The following is a 21,534-nucleotide window of genomic DNA, read 5'->3' on the forward strand; positions in this document are numbered from 1 at the left end:
CATGTTGACCGAACCTTTGAGGGCTTTAATGGTGCAGATGAACGTGCTAGGCACTGGGGGTAATGGGAGGGCCTGCGGGGGATCGGACAAGCTGTGGTTTCAGCCATGCGTGACCAACCGTGAGAAATAAACAGCAGGGCCGGCCTGCAAAACCCGCAATTCACGCCCTCGTGAGGCTCAGATCAAACAAACTTGCGGCCGACGCAATTTATTTTCAAAAGGGGTCTCCAAATGGAAATCGGCCCACCTCAAATCAAACTTGTTTGCTGCTGGAAAGGAGGGGGGGAAAAACACGTACAGCAGACAAATCCCTCTGATCTTTATTTTGTTCTTCACCCAAGGTGCACCGGCTGACTCGCAGACGTTAATCACTTAGTCCTCCAGTAAACAACAGGGAGGCAAGCGGGGTCACGCAAACCTGTGCGGCCTCGCGGTTGTGTATTATTGGCATCCTCTAATGCTGTTATTGCCTCTTTGATCGGAGGATCACATTTGAGTGATGGCTTGTTGTCTCACTTGCTCTCAGCCTTGAGTATAATGTCTGGGGGCAGAATGTGCTTCGCGATCATGTGGCGGAATACAAATCAGAGATCTTCCAAACAGCACTGATGCCTTGCAGCAGTTAAATGCCTACTATATGTTGATGCTTCATGTGAATTTAAATATGGGTATAGTCGTAAAAGTTGTTTTCTGATTTGAATTCCCAGTTTGTACTTTTGTTCATTATCCCAAAAGTGATGCGCAATACCACCGATTTTAATTCTGATCCCAGGCCAAAGCCCAAGCCAAAGGTAGTATATAAACATTGTGTGGTATTTTGCACAGTTTTCAATTTCGTTATCTTGATACACCAGGTGAAAAGTGATTGGACAAAACAGGCAGGCTGGGTTTGTTTACCGCCAGCTGAGCCAGTTGGTAACAGTGCTAAGCTTCCAATTAGATGGAGGAGCGACCCTTGACACGTGTAATGGCCCGGTGTAGATGTGCACATTGTGGCACAGTGTTTGAATGAACTCCTGTCTAAACCAGTCGGGAGAAAAAGCCTCTTCAGTTCAGGTTCAAATGCTGCCTTGTTTACAAACATGCGGTGGCTTGTAAACTTTCTTAACCTTCAGCCGCTTTCGCCTGAGAAGTCATGAATTATATTGATAGTTTGGAAAAAAGTCTGACTGGAACTTTTCTGGATGAATACTCTACACTTGACATCAGGGTTGAATGACCAGTAGTGGGAAAAACAAAGTAAACAAACAAACAAGCAGGCAATCAATCAAATAAATAAAATAAAATAAAAAGTTTCTGCCTTTAACTCCAGTTGCTGAAATATGACAGACAGAAAATGGGACTTTGTTGGGTCCACCTTTTGCAAAGGACTCTTTCTCCACCGCGGCACAATTGATGAAGCTTTTCCACGACTGGTGGATCATTGTGTTGACCCGTGCATGCCTCTTGCAGAGTAACCCCTATTTTACACCAGAAGCGTCAGCAGAGCGACCGCGTAGACGCTCTGCTTCGCTCCAGCAGCCTCTCTCACAGGACGCGTTTTACGAGCAGAGCGTCTCGTGCAGCGGCTCGATCGGTTCACGCGAGGATTGCAAGATTGGGCGACAACCCAGGTAATTTTCCCGTGTATTTAAAGAAAACAACAATGAAACAAAACATCGATACTTCGAGACACTGTCCCAACAGTGTCTCGAAGTATCGATGTGTGTAAAAAAGAAAAAGAAAAATAATAATAAAGTGAACTGCTGGCATCATACAAAATGCACGTATTTAAAGTATAGGTGCATTTTGTTCATCATAGTTTGAGATTCAAAGTGAAATCTGTTTTTGTTTGACGGCCGACCTGAACAGCGTTGAAGCCGATGCGTCACGTTGATGTTTCACAGTAAAGTACAACACATATAAATACAAAATCCAGCACATTGTGTGTTATGATGAAAATCAACCGGATCCACCGTGTTTTTACACCATGGACTTCCTGTCTGAACGATCCTACCTGCTGCAATTGACGCAGGAGGGACGTGGCAAGCGTCAAAGAATAAACTCTGGCGTTCTTTTCCAGCGGGTCGCGTTTTACTGCTTCTGGGACGCTTCTGAAACGCGGACGCTCTGCGCCTGGTGTGAACCTGCTCATTGACTTTAGTGGCCGCGTTTCACTGCGTCGACGCGGACGCTCTGCTGACGCTCTGCAGACGCTCTGCAGACGCTTCTGGTGTAAAATAGGGGTAAGGACAGTCCGACCAATGGTTTTAGGAACAATAAGATTACACACTGATGATTTTTGAGCTTAGCTACTTAACTGAGTAGGCAAAAGTGGCCTACTCAGTTAACAAGCTCCCAGAACAGCCACTTTTATTCTCAGAAAACAAATCTGAAGCAGAGACGAGGCATGATGAGACCTCAGGAGGATGCCAAGTGTTCCGTGTCCCGCTACATGAGGGGGATGTGTAATCCCAAGGCGACCCCCGTGGTCTCCTCCCTGCTGGAGAAGCCTGGAAAGCCTCCAAAGCGAGGCTACCCTGAGGACACTCTAATCAGATTCACAAACCACCACGGCAGACCCACCATATGGAGCAAAACTCATCCTGGATCCGCTGGTCACAACACCCCTGAGATTCATTCTCCGTGCAACACCTGAAGTGCTGCTACAGTTTTGAAAATCGGCTTGTAAATTGTAAACTTGTAAATCTTTAAAACACCAATATCTCTCCCGGGCTTGAGACAGACTCCCACCCAGCTGTTCATTCCCCCCTGCCATGTTTCTGCTCTGCAAACAGAGGGCCAAGTATGGTGTTTCCTGGAGATCCATTGTGATTCGGGGGATAAGTTAATTGTGCACGGCTTCTCAACTGCTCTCCAAGATGAAAAATGAGCAATCCTGAAGAGGGAAAAGAAAGAGCACTCCATCTGTCTGCCCTCTGATCTGAGCCTCCACGATCTTAAGTCTGATAAACCAGCGTGTCTCATAATGAAAGTAGTCCCTCATTGGCCCTTTCAAAGTGCTCTCCTGCTGTGTATTACAGTCTCTTTTGGTCTGCACACAACAGTGGATCACGAAGGTAAAACCCTAATTTCTCACATGTAACACGGACGGATTCTGGATGCCAGACGTGCGTTGAAGGGAAGGAGCGCCTGCATATGAAGATGACCATTGTGACCGAGGGCTGCCTCCGTTTGAGGTTTGTCAGTAACTCCATTTTCCTCAACCCCAGGCAGAATTCCCACTGGTTTAATTTGAACATCTCTGCAGCCACTTGTGTGCTAGTGCTTCAGGCAGTAACACAAATCACTTATGCTGTTGGTTTTTTTTCATCCCTCCTTCTTTTCCTCAGGATCTCGTGTCCGCTGAATTGCTGTGGGAATTGCTGGACTCGAAAATAAACAGAAGGGGCCATAAAATTAAAGATAGCTCGGACTGAAATGCAAATACGGTCCGCTTCAATCCTTTTGTTGGGTTTGAATCGACGTCGGGCTGTTAAAGAAGACTAAGGACACAATGGAGACGTCAGAGCCTCTCGCTGGCTCGCTGGCGAGAGGACGCTGGCGCCGGTGCACTGCTGTGGCTGAGAACGCAGGCGAGCAGGAGAAGCGGTGCGGGTCTTCCTCCGCCCTACATCCGTCTATTGTGACATCTGTGCGTGTGCTTGTTGAATTACAGTTGGGGAAGGCTGGATAAGTGGCTCAGAGTAGTTCACTGCCAGAGCATATTTATTTCAAAGCCAACTCCGAGACACACACCAGGGAAGGGGAAGCAAGGGAGGCTTATTGGCTAATCTGGTCAGAGAGCGGGCTGGAAGCTACACAGAATTCTTAATGTAGCGGACGAGGTGAGTGAAAAAAAAAAAATCTAATTAGCGGCTGCAACCGCAGAAACACCTCCCTGTGTGCGTGTTGTACAGAGTCTACGTTCGCCAGGGAATATATGAGTGAGAAATCTGCACGCGGTCAACTGAAGTGTTGACCGCCACGAAGTCCGTCCGACCTCCCCCCTCCCCTCGACCTCCTGTGTGCCATTCCACCTGAGTTGCGGCCTCTTACACTTGGATGTCGAGCATGATTCTCTTGTCCTCTTCTACATGGATGCCCCAGATGCAGTCCTGCCCCTTGTCGTAGGCCTCGGGCCAATTAGGAGAGAGCACCACGCCGGCTGAGTCTGTGATCTCCCCGCTGCACACGGCTGCACAAAAACACACACAAAAAACACCGCAGGCTCACACCTAGAAACAAATGATTTTCAAGACATAGCGTTTGAAATATGGGTCAGTTCAACAAAATGTGTATAAAGTCAAAGGGGATCTTTTCACTTCAGCGGCTGTAGCAGTGGATCAGAGCACATTTGCCCCCAAAAGTCCAGTTTATTTGATGTGTATGAACGCAATCGTTCCATGCCTGGATGGCTTGTGAAGGTGATCTCGGGCTTTGTGGTCACTGTGAAGTTTACAAGAGACTGGTGGGCTGCTGTTAGTGTTCCATCGTCATGTTTAAACCGAAACAAACACAGCTGGTAGTGGTTAAATTGGGAAAACCAACCAGATGGCCGCCAGACGGCCAAAAGTAAAAAGTCTTGCAAAATTGTTATGTTGTTGCAGAGATACTTTTTACTGTAGTGATCAAAACATAGAAAAACAAATATTTATCTAGTTCAGGGTGAAAGTGGTAAGAAACAATTACACTGAACCGGAAATCATTTAACCAATCAACCATTTGCTACTCCTCCCCAAGTCAGTGAAAGGCCGTGGTGACTTTTTCCAGTCTAGTTTTCAAGAGAGTATAGGATTCTTCAACAACAGAAAGAGAAAAAAACCCACATGTGCGCTCACGGCTCAGCAACACTCAGCAGCTGTAATTTGTCATGAAATTGTGTCGTTACCAATATTTTTATCCAAAATCTTCACTGTGACCTTCTGGCCAGCAGCATGTTCATGTTATGCCTTATGCATGTGTGACATTAAAATCTTTAGGATGAACCCAGAGCTGTTTGGAGATCAGCTGTGATCTATTAGTGTCTTATCATTGAGTGAACTAGCCCTTTAAAGTGCACACAAAATAATGTGCAAGCTCATAGAATGCAGGACTCATCTCGGTGCGAAATCCAGCACTTCTATATATACATACGTAACTGTATGTGTGTGTGTGTGTGTGTGTATATTTTACAAAGCCGTCTGTAATGTTTGCAGGCTTCTTGACATAAATCTTCTCAAACAGAGCACCAGCTCTGATCTGAGCTCGGCGAGGAGGCCCTGCAGTGGCAGAAATTAAATTTCCTCATATCTGGCTTTGCTGGAGAGCTATACAGTGCCAGAGCGACCTGGCAACAAAGAGCGGCAGCGGGGTCATCGTGTTTTGTGTGTGCGCGCGCGCGTGCGTGTGTGTGTGTGTGTGTGTGGCAGGGTGTGAATAAGAAAGAGGATAAGAGGAGGTCTCTGGGGCGGGAGTGCTGAGAAATGGCAGTGACCGACCATTGTGTGCCTTTCTTAATCTTAAGCTCTTCTGAAATGTGCCCTGCGAGCGCACGTGTCAAAAATAAATCGGCGTTATAATTTAAAGAAAATCTATCATGGATCAGAGGGAAAGCAGCTTAGCAGGAGACTGTTAAGAAGCAGCCAACTTTAGCACTCTAGTGGGGGGGGGAAAAATGACCTTTCGGATGCTTTGGGTTCTCACGTCAATCAAAGGGTCTTGACCGACCGCAGCGCACTCCTTGTCCCCTGGAAGCCGCAGACTCACTCACCCCTGCATGCTGGCTCCGTCTCGTTCCACTGCGGGTTCTGCGCGTCCACGCACTCGATGACCACGGAGCCCTGCTCCTGCGTGTAGCCGGGGTTGCAGGAGAACTCCACCACCGCGCCCACGCCATACGTGGAGTCGCTGCTGCTGAAGTTGCCGTACTTGACGAAGGGCTCGTAGCACATCCCCTGGGCAAAAGCTGCAGAGCAGGACACCAGAGCGGGCTCAGGGTTCAAGTGGGAAGAAAAAAACCCACCTTTTTTTGCATGCAGAATCAAGCCTTGCTTAGCCTTTCCTGTTTGTACTGAATGAATCAAAGGCTATATGATGTGTTCTGAGCTCTCCTGATGGCACACATGAGAAGGCAGAGATCGCTACATAAGTTGGCCTGTTTGCATTCAATCATTTCTGCAGCAGCTCAGACTGAAACCACCTCAAGCGGGCGCACAGAGGAAGTTTTTACAACTTTGGGTCTTTCCATAAATTCTGCAATCCGATATTCTGTGTTCTATTTTTTTCTTCCTTTATTCTCTTCATTCTTGAGTGCATTAACAGGCCCTGTTATGCACTGGATTTAATGGAAATCCACTTCATACAGAAAATGTAGCTAACAATGGTGGGATATAGCAGTGAAGGCATTGGGAAAGAAACACTTGCGCTGCTGTGATCAACCTGCCTTCGTATCTGATGGCTGCTCCAGTCGAGGTCATCGTTCCGTCCGTCGTAAACTCCACGAACAGGTGGCGCCCGGTGCTGAGGACGCCCTCGTTGGGCAGGTACTCCACCTCGTAGGAGTCGTACACCGGGGGAGAGTCGATGTTGTTACCGTTTTTAATCAACAGCCTAAAAAAAAAAGGGAAAAAAGGAAGAAAGATGACACATAAAAAAAAAAGGAACAATTCTAAACGGTGGCGGGGTTTTGAAAGGCGCGAGAGGCTTTAAAAGTGCTTCCAGGCTATCAGGGAGAACGTGCGCGTCGCCACGGCCGCGGCTGTAATCGTCTTTGTGATAACATTCTCTGCCGTTTCCTAATGAGGTGAATGTCCAGGAGAGATGATAGCCGCCTGGCTTAGTGAGAAATGTAAAGCTGTCGCCGTCTCCCGCCTCTCTGCTCCCCTCTGAGGTCCTTTCATTCCGCTCGCTCCGGTGGAACGCCGTGATAGGATTATCATGATAAAAGATCCTTTCAAATTCATCCGTCGCTCCCTAAAGATTTTGGTTATTTATAGGGCCCCTTTTTTCGTTTTTTTTTTTATTGGTCGGGCCCACAGGCATATTGTCATCCAGGAAAATGAGTTTAAAGCCCGGCGCCGTTTATCAGATGACGACAAACACAAAAGCCACGCATTTTATTGTTTTGCTCTGTTTTGATGGTGTGTGTGTGTGTGTGGGTGTGTGTGTGTGTGCGCGCGCTCCACCTGTCATCGTCCTCGGCCAGAGCCACCTTCTCGAAGTGGACGTGGAGCCGGTGGCCCTCGGGGGCCTCCAGAACCCAGTGGCACGTCAGGTTGTTGCTGTAGTTGCCAGGGAAGCCCGGAGAGACGATGCGACCATAGGTGGTGTTCTTTATCATGCCACCGCAGGATGCTGAGGTTGTGGGGGAGACAAGAGAGAGAGTCAAACACTAGGGTTTGGGAGTGCGGGGGAGGGGGGCACAGTGGTCCAGGTTTCTAGGAGAGATGACGTCAAAAATCTGCTGAACGGTGACCGGGAGGGTTGGGGGTGCCGCCATGTGATGGGTTTGTATAACGGGGATGGGCGGCGGTGGGCGGCGCTATCAGTGCAGAGCAGCTGCAGGCGGGTGCTGAGAAAAGGCCGGGAGCAGAGGATGAGCCCCGAGCAGCAGCAGCAGGAGGGGGAGGAGGGGGAGGAGGAGAAGGAGGAGGAGGAGGAGGAGGAGAAGGAGTCGTGTGGCCCAGTTCTAATTAAGGCAGTCGGGTCCGTGTTCCTCCCCGGCTCCCAAGAAAAGCTCCCGCGTGCCCCCAATCTCCAGCAAACACACTCAATCATCCTTGCAAGTGTAACTAATCAACGCAGAGGTGGGGTGGGGTGGGAGTGGTTCCGATGTTTCACAATCGATACCTCTTGTGTTGCGGGGGAAAGGTGTTCTTAATGCAGCGTATAATTATTGAAAAGTGTCCAGGCTCTACAGGCGTTTCACAAACACGTTTGAAAAGAAAAAAGAAGGACGTGTCACGTTCTCACCAACGCATCGGGGCTCCTTCCCGCTCCAGTACGGCGTGGTGGCGTTGCGGCACGCCAGCATCTTGGGGCCCTGCAACCTGTAGCCAGTGAAGCAGTGGAAGAAGGCCTCACCACCGGGGTGGAGGTGAGTCACCGTGACCTCTCCACCAGGGGGCTCTTTGGGGAAGGAGCAACTCAACACAAAAGCTGGAAGGGAGACAGACAGACAGACAGATGGACGGACGGACAGACAGAGAGGAAAGGGGGCATTTTAATCAGAGCCTCATGACCACCGGCACAGCAGTGTGACGGAGGAAGGGATAAACTGATGGTGCTTCACTCTTAAACGCCATCATTGTCATCAAACACAACCTTGTGCTGAACCGTCTGTTCTGGGAACTGAAAGTGGGCATTTGACATCCAGGATCAATGGCTAAGCCGAGTTCAACCAATCCAAACACGAGTGTCCAGGCTTAATCGCTTGCACAAAGACCCATCCAGCATGAGCAGACACGGTTGCATCAAACGAGGTGAAACCCATCCTGAATAAGTGTGTGCACGCGACTTCCTTCAACAGACCCTGTTATCGAGCTCAGATTCATCAATTCACGATGGCAACGAGAGCGGCGTCCTTTTCCCTGGCTGAGGTGGAAAAGGAGCAAATAGGAAAGGAGGACACACCACCATGGTCGTAAAACAAACAGGTATTGTATCAAAGTTTTGCAGACTCCCTGAAGTAGTGCAAAAAATACACACTTGCTGCTTTGCTGAAACAATCGCTATTAATTGAAATGTAATAAACAACATGTAGCCGTACTCAGATTTATTATTATGAATTAGTTGAAATTTTAGGTGAGATTCATTGTAAATGTGAGTGGAATTGTGTAAATGTAACTCCAACAACTGTAAACTGTAAAACTCTTTGATAAATAGACGAGCTCACTGACTTCATTGATTTTAAAGCTCCTGTTATCTTTTACCACCTTGTGCTCCCCTGCTGTCTCATGTGTCTACATGTGTACTGCGAGTGAGTGCCGTCACAGACCAATATGTGTTGAATTGTTTTAGTTAACACGAATGATTGAATTTAAATGTCCTACAGTGGCAGTGGAATGTAATGCACTTATTACATGGAATAATGCAGACCCTGAGCTTCTTGCTGAACTCAGGGTCACGGGGTCAGCTGGAGCCTATCCCAGCTGTCATAGTTGAATGTCTAGCAGAATGTGATAACAATGTGTAGTGGGCAGTGGACTAACTATTGCTTGATGTACAGCTTATTTTTTCTTTCCATTTGGCCAGTTTTGACACGGTGCTGTGTTGGTACAAGAACAATACCGGAAAAATGTCTTTTTGTCTTGAAAATGTAGTACATTATCACTGCATATTGGTGGAAACCTCAACCTCACTGATTTCCAGAAAGTGAAGTTGAGCTTCATTCCAATTTCAAGATTTTGGCAGTTTTATTCATTTTTCCATCACTGTAAAGAGGTTTAGAAAGAGTTCCTGTGAACTCATTTTGAAACCAACACTTTCACCTGTACTTGACTAACTTCCGTCTGATGTACTCGTTAGCTTTGTCTACTGCAGATATAAAAATTCCGAAAGCACAGCCTCATCAATAAACTTGACAAACATGCTAATTTGCTGCTACAAAAACACATTTTTACCACGAGCGCATTGCGCTTGGGGGACCGATAGTGACACACCGCCGCTATGGTTCTATTCAATTATGCAGCAACACAGTTAATTATTATAATAATTATTGTCTCTGACAATGTAAATGACTGTGAGGCTCTGATAATGAAGCACTTTATTAAAAGACCTGCCCGGAATTCAAAATATATTTTCTTTTGTCGTGACGCAGCCACGACGGCGGCTTTTCAGTTGGTGGGTGAAATTCTTGCCAAGGACTTCATGTTTTATTTTCAACTGGAGTGGGTTCCTTGCCAAAGCGAGCAACCGAGGGTGTGGGCTGGCAGCGCGACATAATCCTCTGGGCCCTGCATTGTGCCGAAACTGTTGTTGTTACTGCTGTTGTGTTGCATTGTTGACCATGTTGTCTCTTCTCTATAAATCCACTCGTCTTAGTGGTGCTCTTAAATTTATATGCGGGTGCCGTTTTTTATTTATTTATTTATTTTTTTTCCCAGGGTGGTGCGTATATATTTTTCTTTGTCTTGTTTTTGTCTTGCGCACACTTAATTAAAGATGCCTTCGTCCCTCCACCTTCCCACTTGTTCCCACTCCATTTTTTGAAATTAATTGGAGGTTCCAGGTACACGCGGCACTCGAGTGACATGTTTGCGACGCTACGCTAATTAACACCACCCCCACCTCCTCGCGCACTGCCGAGCCCGTGCAGATGCAAACAGAATTGTTGCTGATTGGCCAGACATGATGGGGGGCCTGTAATATGGCAGCAGAGGAAGAGGAATTGCCTCGGAGGTGTTTGTCAGAGAGTCGTGATTCCAGCCGCGGCCAAGATCAATGCCTCAGCAGAGCGGCTTTGAATTGATATTTTTTTTTTCTTAAACGAACAGCGCAGGACGGGACGGAGTTCACGTGGATAATGGAGTGAGCTAACCAACTCAGTAATGGAAGCTATTAAACAACCTTCCCTTTCCGTCTAATAACCACATTGTTCTACCTCATTAACGAAGGAGCTTTAATGACCGGACTCCAACTTTTAAAACTTTTCCAAGTGTCTTAACAACAAAACAAGCCACGTAATTGGACCCCGGCCTCGGCTTGGCGTGCACAATCGCGGAAAGCTTTTTAAAAGAGCAACTGGGCCGAAAACGTGGCAAGTCGTGATTTCGCTTAATGGAGTGTGTGCGTCGGCGAGAGCTAATAGAAGGATCGCACAGTGGAGGAGCATGCAGGAAGGAAGTCCTGTCCAGGCCAACTGCATTTGCAGCCCTGAAAGCAATTATGATAATAATCAAGTGCCGACTGTGTAGTGTAAACACCTTAATCTCCTTATGCTAATATGATTTCGTTTATTGGGCGTCAAAAGAATTAGAGAGTGGATTACAGCCTTTCTCAGCTCCATCCTTAATGCTCGATTTAGTCAAAGATGATTTCGTACCTGTCTCTCTAGTTTCCACTGCTCTTATTAAATATTAAATGGTAGTACGCAATTTTCTTGGCACTAATGGGGTGTGTCTAAGAGTGCATTTTATCTGCACTAAAGTTTTTGTTTTCAAAACATACTCAAGGGGGGTATCAGCTCAGATAATGTGACTTTTGGACCTTCAATCAAACTCAGAAAAGGCCCGATGTTGTGAGGACGACCTGAACAGAGTTTTCCTGCGCTGTGAGGCGCATAAAGTCTGATTTTTAGCCTCCCCATTTGGATCGCAGCTTGATTTGACATTAAAAATCTTGAACATGTTTCAGCTTCTGGGATTAGAAGTCCTCGAACATGCCGAGGAAGGCTGAGCATGGGCCTCTTGAAAATTTCCGCAGAAAATTATTTAACTGGCTGAGGGGTTGCCCGTTGACAGCAACAGTGATTTTTTTTCTGTATTGGTCAACTTGTTACACACACACACACACACACACACACACACACACACACACACACACACACTACAAGTACAAAACACTATTTGTTATCATGGGTGTGGTCGGCCAGTATGTTAATCAGTTCACATTTTATTAGTGTGTCTCAGGCAGCAGACTCTTTTTATTTTTTCAGTGAGAAGGCTGTGGGTTTGAGTCCCAGGCTGTGGGAAATTCTGTGTGGAGTTTGCATGTTCTTCCTGTGTCTTTGTCCGTTGTCCCTGCCCCAGTCCTGAGACACCCATTAGGCAACTCTTAATTGTGCTTAGAAAGGCTCTGGCTCAATGTGACAGTGATTACAGGAGAAGCAGTGAAAGAAACATACAGACAATTTTTCATGTTTTGTTTTTTCAAAATTAACCAAAAAACAAGCTGTACTGCGCTGACCAGGACTTGATGACGCAGGCTCGGCGACTCAAACTGCTGAAGGTCCTCCCACGCGGTGCCGCCAGAGACGAATAACCAGTGGAGAGCTGACAAACACACGCACGGATGCTCGGCAGCTTGAGATTAAACAGGTGAAGCAGAGGAGAAGATTGCACTCTGCCACGGGACGAGCCGGGGCTGCTTTCATGGCAGCCAGCCGTTTGCAGATGAAAAACAACACTTTCTCCTATCTCCCCGGCATTACCTTGAAGTTAAATTGAGTTTTCAAAGAAAAAAATGGGATTCTCTCATTCGTTGAACTCGAGGGAAAACCGTGCTAAGTGCATAACGGCCGTAAAGGCTGGCGAAACTGAACCTCATATGCAATATTTTTTAATCCACCGCTTGTTTCTGGCTCCAACACATGCCGCCAGCTCCCCGCCGTAATGAAACGGGCCTCCCCTCAGCACTAAATCAGTGAGCCACGGGGACGAGGTATGCCACCCCTGGGTCATCCATTCAATTTGTAGTTTATCACCAGCTCCACTGAACCTAGTTATTGCCATTATCATAGCAGCATTTACATCCCTATTGAGCATGCAGTGGGAGAGCCGCGGGCGAAAAAAAAAAAAAATTGTAGAGCCAATTCCTGAAGTATTAAATTATGCGCAGCCTCCATCCCAGTCGACACTGTGCTGGGTCATAAAGTCTGATTGTTTTACCATTACAAATAATGGATCTGAGGTGTGGAGAGACAGGGAGCCCGGCCGTTGGGATGACGGGAAGCAGATGTTTCCAGTTAGTGTCGCTCTCAGGGGAAGAGAAGAGCGAGCGGTCAGCAGGGAGGAGGACACTTCCACAGCAGTGGCCCGGCCTGCTGCTTGATTTCTGCTCCACTTGTTGCATTGTTACTTGGAACTTGATGCCGTCAGTGTGGTTCGAATCATCTTGCCCAATTGTGATTGCTCGACTTACTGCACTCCTCAGCCAAGGGTTCGAGAAGACTTTAGTACTTTTAACTCAGTGTTGATGCCACATATTTTACATTTGTATTTCAATCATTGAAACCTTCCTCTTTTTTTTTAAGGAAAAACTTGCATTATTGAGGGATCTAATAATTGTAGTCTCTTAAAACCAGGCAAGGAAAATATTCTTGGACAAAAGAGACTGCACTTCGTCATAGATGCTGTTTTTTCAGTTCTTTTTGGACTCTTATTCTTTTGATATTTTTTATACTGGGATTCTTCAAACTACCGCACAGAGGGAGCCGAGATACATGAGTCAAGTTCCTTGTTTTCTTTTCTTTTCTTTTTCGCATACTAACTTGGCCAAAGTTCATTCTGATTCAGATTTTATAGTTAGTCTAATATTCTTTAAAATCCAGGTTTCCTGTGGGATCTGACTCAGAGTTGAATAGAGGCACATTGTGTTGGCATTGACCCAGTGAACAGGTCTTTTGTACCTTTTTTTGTTTCCTTTCATAGCTCTTTCTCAATGGGCTATTTATGACTCATATAGATTTGGTCTCCTGCCCTTTCAAACATTTGTGAGACTTTTCAGTTCCATCCGATGAGGAAGCGACAACTTGTCCTCAAGTTGGCGTCATCTCACTGAAATAAACACTGTTTGCAGGTTTCAGTGGTCGAAAAATCTTTTGTAGAAAGAAGTCATTTGCTCGACCTGCTCCGACGCTCCAGTCCATGAGTGTGAGCTGCACACTTTGTTTCCACTGAACCAGTGTCGCTCACCGAGCCGCCATATATTCGGACCAATAAATGAGATGCATTTCAATTTCAGCCTGTGAAACAGAGGGCCGAGGAGCGGCAGGCGATAAAAGAGTGTGCCGGGAAAGAATGACGCAAATGACAAGTGTGTCGCTCTCATCATTATTATTATTGTTGTTGTTGTGTATAAATGCGTCATGCTCGGAGAGGAATAACAAGTTCATCAATATTTCGGGGGGGAAATGGGAGCGATAATTTTTCCTCTCCAGGTCGCTGAGTGTGACGGGTCTCTTGAGGTGACAGCGGCTCTGCAATGTGACGGGGCGACTCAGCGCTGCCTGGCGTCCTGGCTGTGCACCGGAGCGTCACTTTTAATGCCGCGATCGATAGTGTTGTCTCCGGGAAAGTGATTCAGTTGTGCCGAGGCAGGGCCTGAGTCCTGCCCCCAATATGGCTTATTACCGCTCGTGTGCTTCAGTTAAAAACTCAATTCCAAATGTTCAAAAAGCTCAATATGGGCTGTTTAAGATGAATAACAACGGACGTTGGGAGATGTCGCGTCGATGCAGGTATAACGTGACGCCAGACGGAGCCTCCGGCATCCTCACTTGTCAACGTGGCTTATTGGTTGCACTACACACTCGGTGCGTTCTGTAAAAACATGACCTCCATCGATTTTTGCCTTACAGAGTCCTGGAGCCACGGCTTCGAGATCCGCCAGGTCAGAAATGATGTCAATGGTGCCAACGACCAAGTAACAAGAAGCTTGCGGCTGAATTCCATCTGCGGTTCAGTTTTGTTCAGAAATTAGAATGCTGCCGAATTGGAATTGGGCCCTGGAGGGGTGGGGGAGGCTGGAGGGGGAAACATTTGCATGTGTGTAACATTTAATTACTGCTAACCTCCACGCTCATGCATGCAAATGATTTTCTTTCTCAAACGGCAGCATTCATTGACCCCTGTTTAAAAAGTCAAAGCCCGCCTTTCACTGCTCCAATGGAATCTTCTCCAAAAACTCCTTTGCATGCCATCGCCGCAATTATTCCCCCGTTAAGCATTCAGAAGAATGGTGATGGGACGTTTCCCCCTTGTTAAGTCTTTATTTTGAATATCCAAGTGGATGTTTCTCAGTCAGATGGACTGCTAAGATTCATCTTGAGCGCAGTTGGTCAGTTATTGCGTTCCAATAAATCGTGAGCGTCAAGCTTTCCATTAAGCAATTTAATGCTAATTAATGAGGCTCTGTAAAGTGTAGTTACTTAGTCACTGGAAGATTCAGACAGCCAAAAGTTGCTGGCGCTAATGAGATTAGCATGCAGCAGTCGCATTTCGGAAAGGGAGCTGGTTGGAGCTTTTGCACTCAAATAAGAAAAAGAAAGACACTCGTATTTGACTCTCTGCTGGTTTTAGCATACGTTTGGCTAAACACTGCAGCAGCTCCCCTGGCAGTGAAGAAACGAAGGACACATATTTATCCCTGATGGCTACGTCAAATAAATAAATGTAAATGTAAAAAAAAACACACAAAAAAAAACACACAAAAAAAAACACACAAAAAAAAACGCTCCTGGTGGCATTAAGGTTAATACCTGCATGCACGGCACCGTGATGAGGACTGTTCTAATGGAACAGCAGAGCGGCAAATGGTTGAGGGGTGGTGGGTGGTTGGGCCGGGGGGGGGGGGTGCTTGCAATATTGGATGCTCGTTCCCTCATGATATAATTGGGGTTTGAAATTGAAGTCACTCCGGTGTCGACGAAGGGCCGTCAGCGCCCGGGATGCATTCATTTGAGCTACATCGGCCGTTTGTTAGCGGCTCGCGTGCAATTTCCCCTCCACAATGGCTGCAGCGGCTGGGCGTGATTGGGAGGACGGGGAGCGCCCGCTGTTTACGGAGACGCACACGCATGCACGTGTGCATTGTGGGGGAAAACATGGTGGCCCGCTAGATACGTGCCGTGCCCCTCCCCCGGCCCAGAGTTCCGGCACCGCCGCCCTCGGGGAACATATCAAAAGTAAAACACAGCGACGACCGTGTTCCATGTGTCAGGCTCAGCGCCGAGGTTATGGAGGCATCCATCAGTCTGCCAGCGCTGCTACGGATATTAATTACCCCAAGCCCAGATCCATCTCTCTGCAGTCTGCTCTCTCCTTCTCCATGCTTGTCCAATCACATTTCTCACAGCCCATTATAAAGGACAAGGTGATACTCGGCTTACCAAGGGGAGGCACACAAATTGAAATATCTTGCGCGCATCCAATATGTCTAGTCTCCCGGAAAGCTGCTCCATGCATCTTTTCTCATTAGTGCGCCTGCGTCTGTCGCCTTCACTTCAAGGCAAAACTGTTTGTTCAGTGGACTGACCAAGGACAATACCACGGGATCTGGAAGTGCAGTGAAAATCTGAGTCGCCGTCAGAACCGGAGATCGAAGGAACATTAAATTCTAGATACGATGATGCCCTATTAATTATTACTTGGGCAAACGACTCCATTGGGGGAAATTATCTAATCCAGGGCAAAATAATTCAGTAAGTTTGAGTCAGCTGGTCTCATTCTGTGCTGGCTGCCGCCGCCGTCATCACCGTTTCTTTCAGCAGATTGGTGAAATTCAGCACAGATTAAAAAGAAACTGAAGCAGCAAAGTGTTCTTTTATGCAGCTGTCAGTGCAGAATCAGACACATGACTTTGATTAGTTTGGCATCAGAGGCTAAAATCATGACAGCAGCATTCATTCATTCATTTTCCATACCCGCTTAGTCCTGAGCTCAGGGTCACGGGGGTCTGCTGGAGCCTATCCCATCTGTCATAGGGCGAAGGCAGGGGACACCCTGGACAAGTCGCCAGTTCATCGCAGATGACAGCAGCAATGTCTTGTTATTTATAGTGCACAAATTTCAATCAGTGCAAAACAAATAAAGATGACTTGTTACCAATGCACTCAAGAAAGTAAAAATTATTAAACACTAATTATCTGATCAGCGTGTGATTAAGAAAAAATATATTTTGAATAGAGCAGTATTTCTCTCTTTCAACCATATGATCATGACAAGATAGTCATTTTTTGTTTGGCTTGTTTGGTTTGTCCCTCTTATTTGCTTTTCAATCTCAAAATTGCTGTTTTGTTTTTTTTTTTGTTTAAATTTTATTGTAGGACTTGATGCTTGCATATTTTGGGCACATCCAAGATTTAGAATTTATAAATTGCCGTAATACATTTATTAAAAGATTACTTAAATTATGTAAATAAAATCATGGGGAACAATCTGTTTTAGAAAATGCTTTGCATGCAATTTTCACCTGGTTTAATAGTACTTGGTTCATAAAGTTGTCAACTTTGTAATGAAAAAAGTAAACTATTTTTAAACTTAAAAGCCATAAAGCCAAATGCAGAGGTATAATGATTTCACAATTGAGCTATAACTGCGCACCTTTGATTTAAATAAACTAGTCTACACACTGGAGCTTCTCACACAGCTTCCTGCTGTGTTTTTACACGATGCTTGCATTCTATAGAAGAAACTACTTGGTTATTTATGTTGTTTTCAGATGAAGCATGGGCAAAAGCCATGTGGGTCACAACAGATGCAGCAGTCAGCTGTTTTAATTAATAATATTATTGGCGTCAGCAGTTAGTGTGCCTTCCCTGCTGAGTCGGCTTCTCGGCGCTAGACGTCAAGTGCAGTGGGACTATAGAGTTAATCCACCAGGAACCGTGGAATAATGGATGAATCAGGCTTTTTCAATTTACAGAAATCACCGCAGGGCGTCTGTCTGGCCTGCATGTTTGCACATGTGGCGAAAAAAAAGATTAAGACCAAAACACAGTTCACAGAGGGGAGGGGGAGAAAAAACAAATTCAGACGGTGCAATTTATTTTCGAAAACTGCGCTGCAATGTAACCCCGAGCTAGTGTCACTTCGTGTCATCTCCGCTGACCCCTCGCTGGAACCATCCCGCTCCAAAACAAGTCCATGTTTAGGAATTCAATATGAATGAAATTTTCCTTCTCACGTCAACAGCGCTGTTTTGGAATTGCCACTTTCATTTTTTTCCCCCTCCCGAGCTCAGAAAAGCACCAGCGCAACTCGCTGGAAAAGGGACGCTTTGTCCAGCAGCCTCCACCATCATCTCAAATCGATGGTCCGTGTAATTGGCGGCCACTTTGTGCGATTGCGAAGATAAACAGACATTGATGTAGACAGGGGAAATCAGTGTCGGGCGCCCAAGGAGCAGCGGACATGGTGGAATTGATGGGCCGTCATATTTACAGACAGAACACAATAAATGTCTCTGCTGATAGATCTGGCCGCCACTGGGTTGCTAGGCGGGTAACTGTGTTGTTAATTTTGCGGAAGCGTGCTGTCAGACGGCGTTTTGATGTTGACGTATGATGTTTCAAATTATGGGTCATTTGAACAAAATGGGAATTTTTTTTCTCTCTCTCCCAGTTCCCATAAGCCTGTTTGTGCAGACTGTCCTTAGCGCTCTGCACTTCACCAGCAAAAAGCAGCTTCAATTGCTGAAAGGGAGAGAACAACAACATTCTAGGGATGAAATCTGCTTCACTATAGCTTCACTAACTTCACTATAGCTTCACTCTCGGCTTGGTATTTTTTTTTTTTTTTTTTCCCTTTGTCCGGTCTGGCCATAATGACAAGCAGAAGTGTCTCTGAATGTCTATGATGGCTGACAGATTTTATTCTCAGAGGTAGATCTTGAGAGTGTGAGCCACATGGGTTGTTTCAGGAGCTTCCTCTTGAGTGGTTTTATTATAATATTCTTGGTGACATTCTGGCCATGACCGGACTGAGGGAGAGATAGATAGGGGGGTGAGAGGAAAGTAGAGAGGGGGAATGAGTGTGTGTGTGTGTGTGTGTGTGTGTGTGTGTGTGTGTGTGTGGGGGCGGGGGGGTGAGAGGGATAGAGAGAGAGGAGTAGAGGAGGAGGCGTGTGTGTATATTTGCATGTGTGTATACTAGTGTGTGTGTGCATACTTGCATGTGTGTATACTAGTGTGTGTGTGCATACTTGCATGTGTGTATATGTGTGTGTGGTGTGTGTGTGTGTGTGTGTGTGTGTGTGTGTGTGTATGGATGTGGTGGTGTGTGTACCTGAATATGGGAGTGGGTGTGTTTAAGTATGTCACTGGAAGTCGGCTTGGTATTAATGTTCAATTAAGAATAAGAATAAGAATAAGAATAAGAATAAGAATAATAAGAAGAAGAATAACATATGCTGCTGTTTTGGTTGAACGTCTCTCTGTCGTCCTGCGGGGAGTCGATCAGACGCGTATGCAATCCAAAGGGGCGGGGGTGACAACGTTTGCTCCAGTGAACTTTAAATCTGACGCGTGGCACCACTTTGGTTCCTCCAATGTTAGGAAATGCGGAAGGTGACAGAAGGACGGTAAACATTATGCAGATGCTGCCGGCGTGGTGCCGTATTAGGTGGCCCCGCTGTGAAAAGCACTCCTCATTATGGCAGTGCGCATCAAAAAAGGTGTTCACCTCAACAACGGCGTGGATGAAGTGAATAAACGGCAAAGAACAACTTTAATACGCACGTCCTTGCACTGTCTTTCATATGTTCTTTTCCAGAAAAATGACTGTCTCCACGTATTTGTATTCTTTTTAAATTCTGTGTTATAGGTATGATCGCGTAACGACCACTGATATTGTTTTCGGTCTATCAGGGACTTCAGTCGTTTGTCATCCTGGTGTCACATGCTGGCTGAAGTAAACAGGGACACAGAGTGCACAGATGTGGGTACGTACACTTTCATTTTTTAAGTCTGTGATGCAGTGGCAGCAGGTGCACCAGGCCAGTGAAGGATGGGAGAGGAATAAAGAGATGAATGAGGAGTGTGTCCTGCAGTTACGGCTCTTCAGTGTGTGGAAGAGGCATCAGAGCCAGGAGCAGTGGAATGATGAACAGATTCCATCCATTGTGCAGAATTAGGACGGATGTTAATCGAGAGTGACTTTGATTTGTGATAAGGATCACATAAAAAAAAAAAAAACAACTAAAAATGCTTTACGTCATTTGGAAGAATATATTAGAATGACCTTTCTTTTTCAGTCAATATTATTCATGTTAAACTGGGTTTCCTGGGTCTCTTGGTCCTGTTGAACCTGATGATAAGTGATACAATATTCTATCAGTCAGTCATCCAGAGTGTGTGAGAATTCATATGTGAACACAAGCTCCACCCACTCCCAGAGCAGATGAGTGATTTGCTCAATTGTTGAGGGGGACCGGGCTACTGTGAGCGACTGAGTGATTTGTCTCACAGCTGAACCTCATAACCAAAACCTGGAATTGACACAAGAAAGCAGAGCTGTTGCTTTTCCCACAGGACTAATACATCTATTAACTTGACATTTACACAAATGCAGTTGGAGGAGCCGTCGCACAATAATGACATGTTGTCTGGCTGTTTCCTCAAGCATCCTAGCAAAGCAGTGGCAGGTACAAGTCGCTGAGAGTTAGCGAGGAACCTCGAGTTAGTAAAACGAATCAACAACAGGGCAGAACATCCCGGCCCTACTGGCTTACCCTGGTAATGCAGCTGGATGGAGCCAAACTTGTCCTCCTGGTCCCGGCGGAATTGGATGGAGATCTGGTTGCTCCAGCTGCGCAGCACAAGTCCTCTCAACAGCACCGACTCGTTGGCAAGGATGAAGGGTTCTCGGCCGCCCGTGTCCTCCACCGTCACTTGCTCTCCCTCCATCAGGCTCACATTGAGCACCTGTGGAAAGAGAGACCGACTCATGGGATTTGGGATTTTTTTAATTTATTTTTTTATTGTTGCACATTTGCATCCATTTTTGTCTCTTGGTAAATTGATGTAACTCATCTTAAGGGGGATCGGGTCACCACCAATGGGGTTTTGGTGTGGTGCTGTTTTTAGGCTCGGTTTAATCTAAAAATGCTGTTCTAATTTTTTGTGAAGGAACACCAGCTGCTGACACAGCTGCACAGGTATTTGTCCATGTTTGCGATCGGCGGGGAAAAGCTTCTCTGGTGGTGGTTTTATTTGCTTGACGGAGTGTCTGAGTTCAATTCAGACCCCGGTGAAGGAAACGGTTGGATTTGCTGCTGGGTAATGAATAAAAATCCACATTTTGGACGCACAGAACAAAAAAAGAGATGCAACAACATGAAAAGCTCACAGTGCTGTAATACCACAGTAATAAGTCTATGGCGCAATATTTACTGCAGAATTTATTCATCTTTTTCAGTTTAGTAAGGCATTTTCTTCAACTAGAACATTTCAAAAATAGTTATTGAGTTATACTCTAGGGTCCATCTACTGCTTTTGTGTCTCCATCTTTTGTACTGGCAAATACCAGAAACCAGAAGTAAAACACAGTAGAACCTGTGCAATATGGTACATTTTCTCACTCAATTCCAGCAACTATTGCTCAATTGCTGAAATCTGTAAAGGCGAGCTGACAGCAAGGAATGATGGGTCATGATGAAAGTTGCTTTCCATCTGCTGTGCTTTACCTGGAACTGAAGTTAGGTACTTCAGTTAAATAGATAGATACTTTGTTCATCTTGAAGGAAATTTCACAAAGGCCTGAAACGATCACGTCATGCTGTTTGTCACAGCAGCACCAGGAATTTTTCTAAGATTTTGCTGTGACCGTGATGAAGCCTTTGATTGATTTGGTCTTTTTTGACCAGCGGACGTCTAAGGTTTTCTCTTCGCCTTACATTCCCTGTCTAGAAATTCCTCTGAAGACATAAAAAAAAATAAATGCAACCGTGGATTAAGATAAGCAAAAGCATTTGCGCAAAGCAGGTGTGAGATTTGATAAAATGGTTTGGAACAGGACTCAGAGCTCCGTCTGTCATTCTCTTTCTAACCAGCTTGACAGCAAGCAGTCAGTATCCATCTATAGCCTTTTGTTTAGCCAAAAAAAAAAAACAACTCTGAGATTAAAATCTCTTTAAGAC

General features: G+C 45.9%; 1 protein-coding gene across 1 annotated transcript in view; it reads right to left on the reverse strand.

Annotated features, from left to right (window-relative positions):
• sez6a (seizure related 6 homolog a) overlaps nt 1-21,534 on the reverse strand; it is a 90,100-nt gene that overhangs the window by 10,604 nt on the left and 57,962 nt on the right. The window contains exons 4-9 of the mRNA XM_076020312.1: nt 20,128-20,320; nt 7,933-8,118; nt 7,146-7,314; nt 6,404-6,570; nt 5,732-5,926; nt 4,039-4,177 (exon numbers count right to left, since the gene is read on the reverse strand). Coding sequence (XP_075876427.1) covers nt 4,039-4,177; nt 5,732-5,926; nt 6,404-6,570; nt 7,146-7,314; nt 7,933-8,118; nt 20,128-20,320 — 1,049 coding nt within the window. The remainder of the gene's footprint in view (nt 1-4,038; nt 4,178-5,731; nt 5,927-6,403; nt 6,571-7,145; nt 7,315-7,932; nt 8,119-20,127; nt 20,321-21,534) is intronic.

The sequence above is a fragment of the Nelusetta ayraudi genome, unplaced genomic scaffold, assembly GCF_046127955.1.
Source record: "Nelusetta ayraudi isolate G7.1 ecotype Tasmania unplaced genomic scaffold, CSIRO-AGI_Nayr_v1 ptg000011l, whole genome shotgun sequence".
Lineage (NCBI taxonomy): Eukaryota > Metazoa > Chordata > Actinopteri > Tetraodontiformes > Monacanthidae > Nelusetta > Nelusetta ayraudi.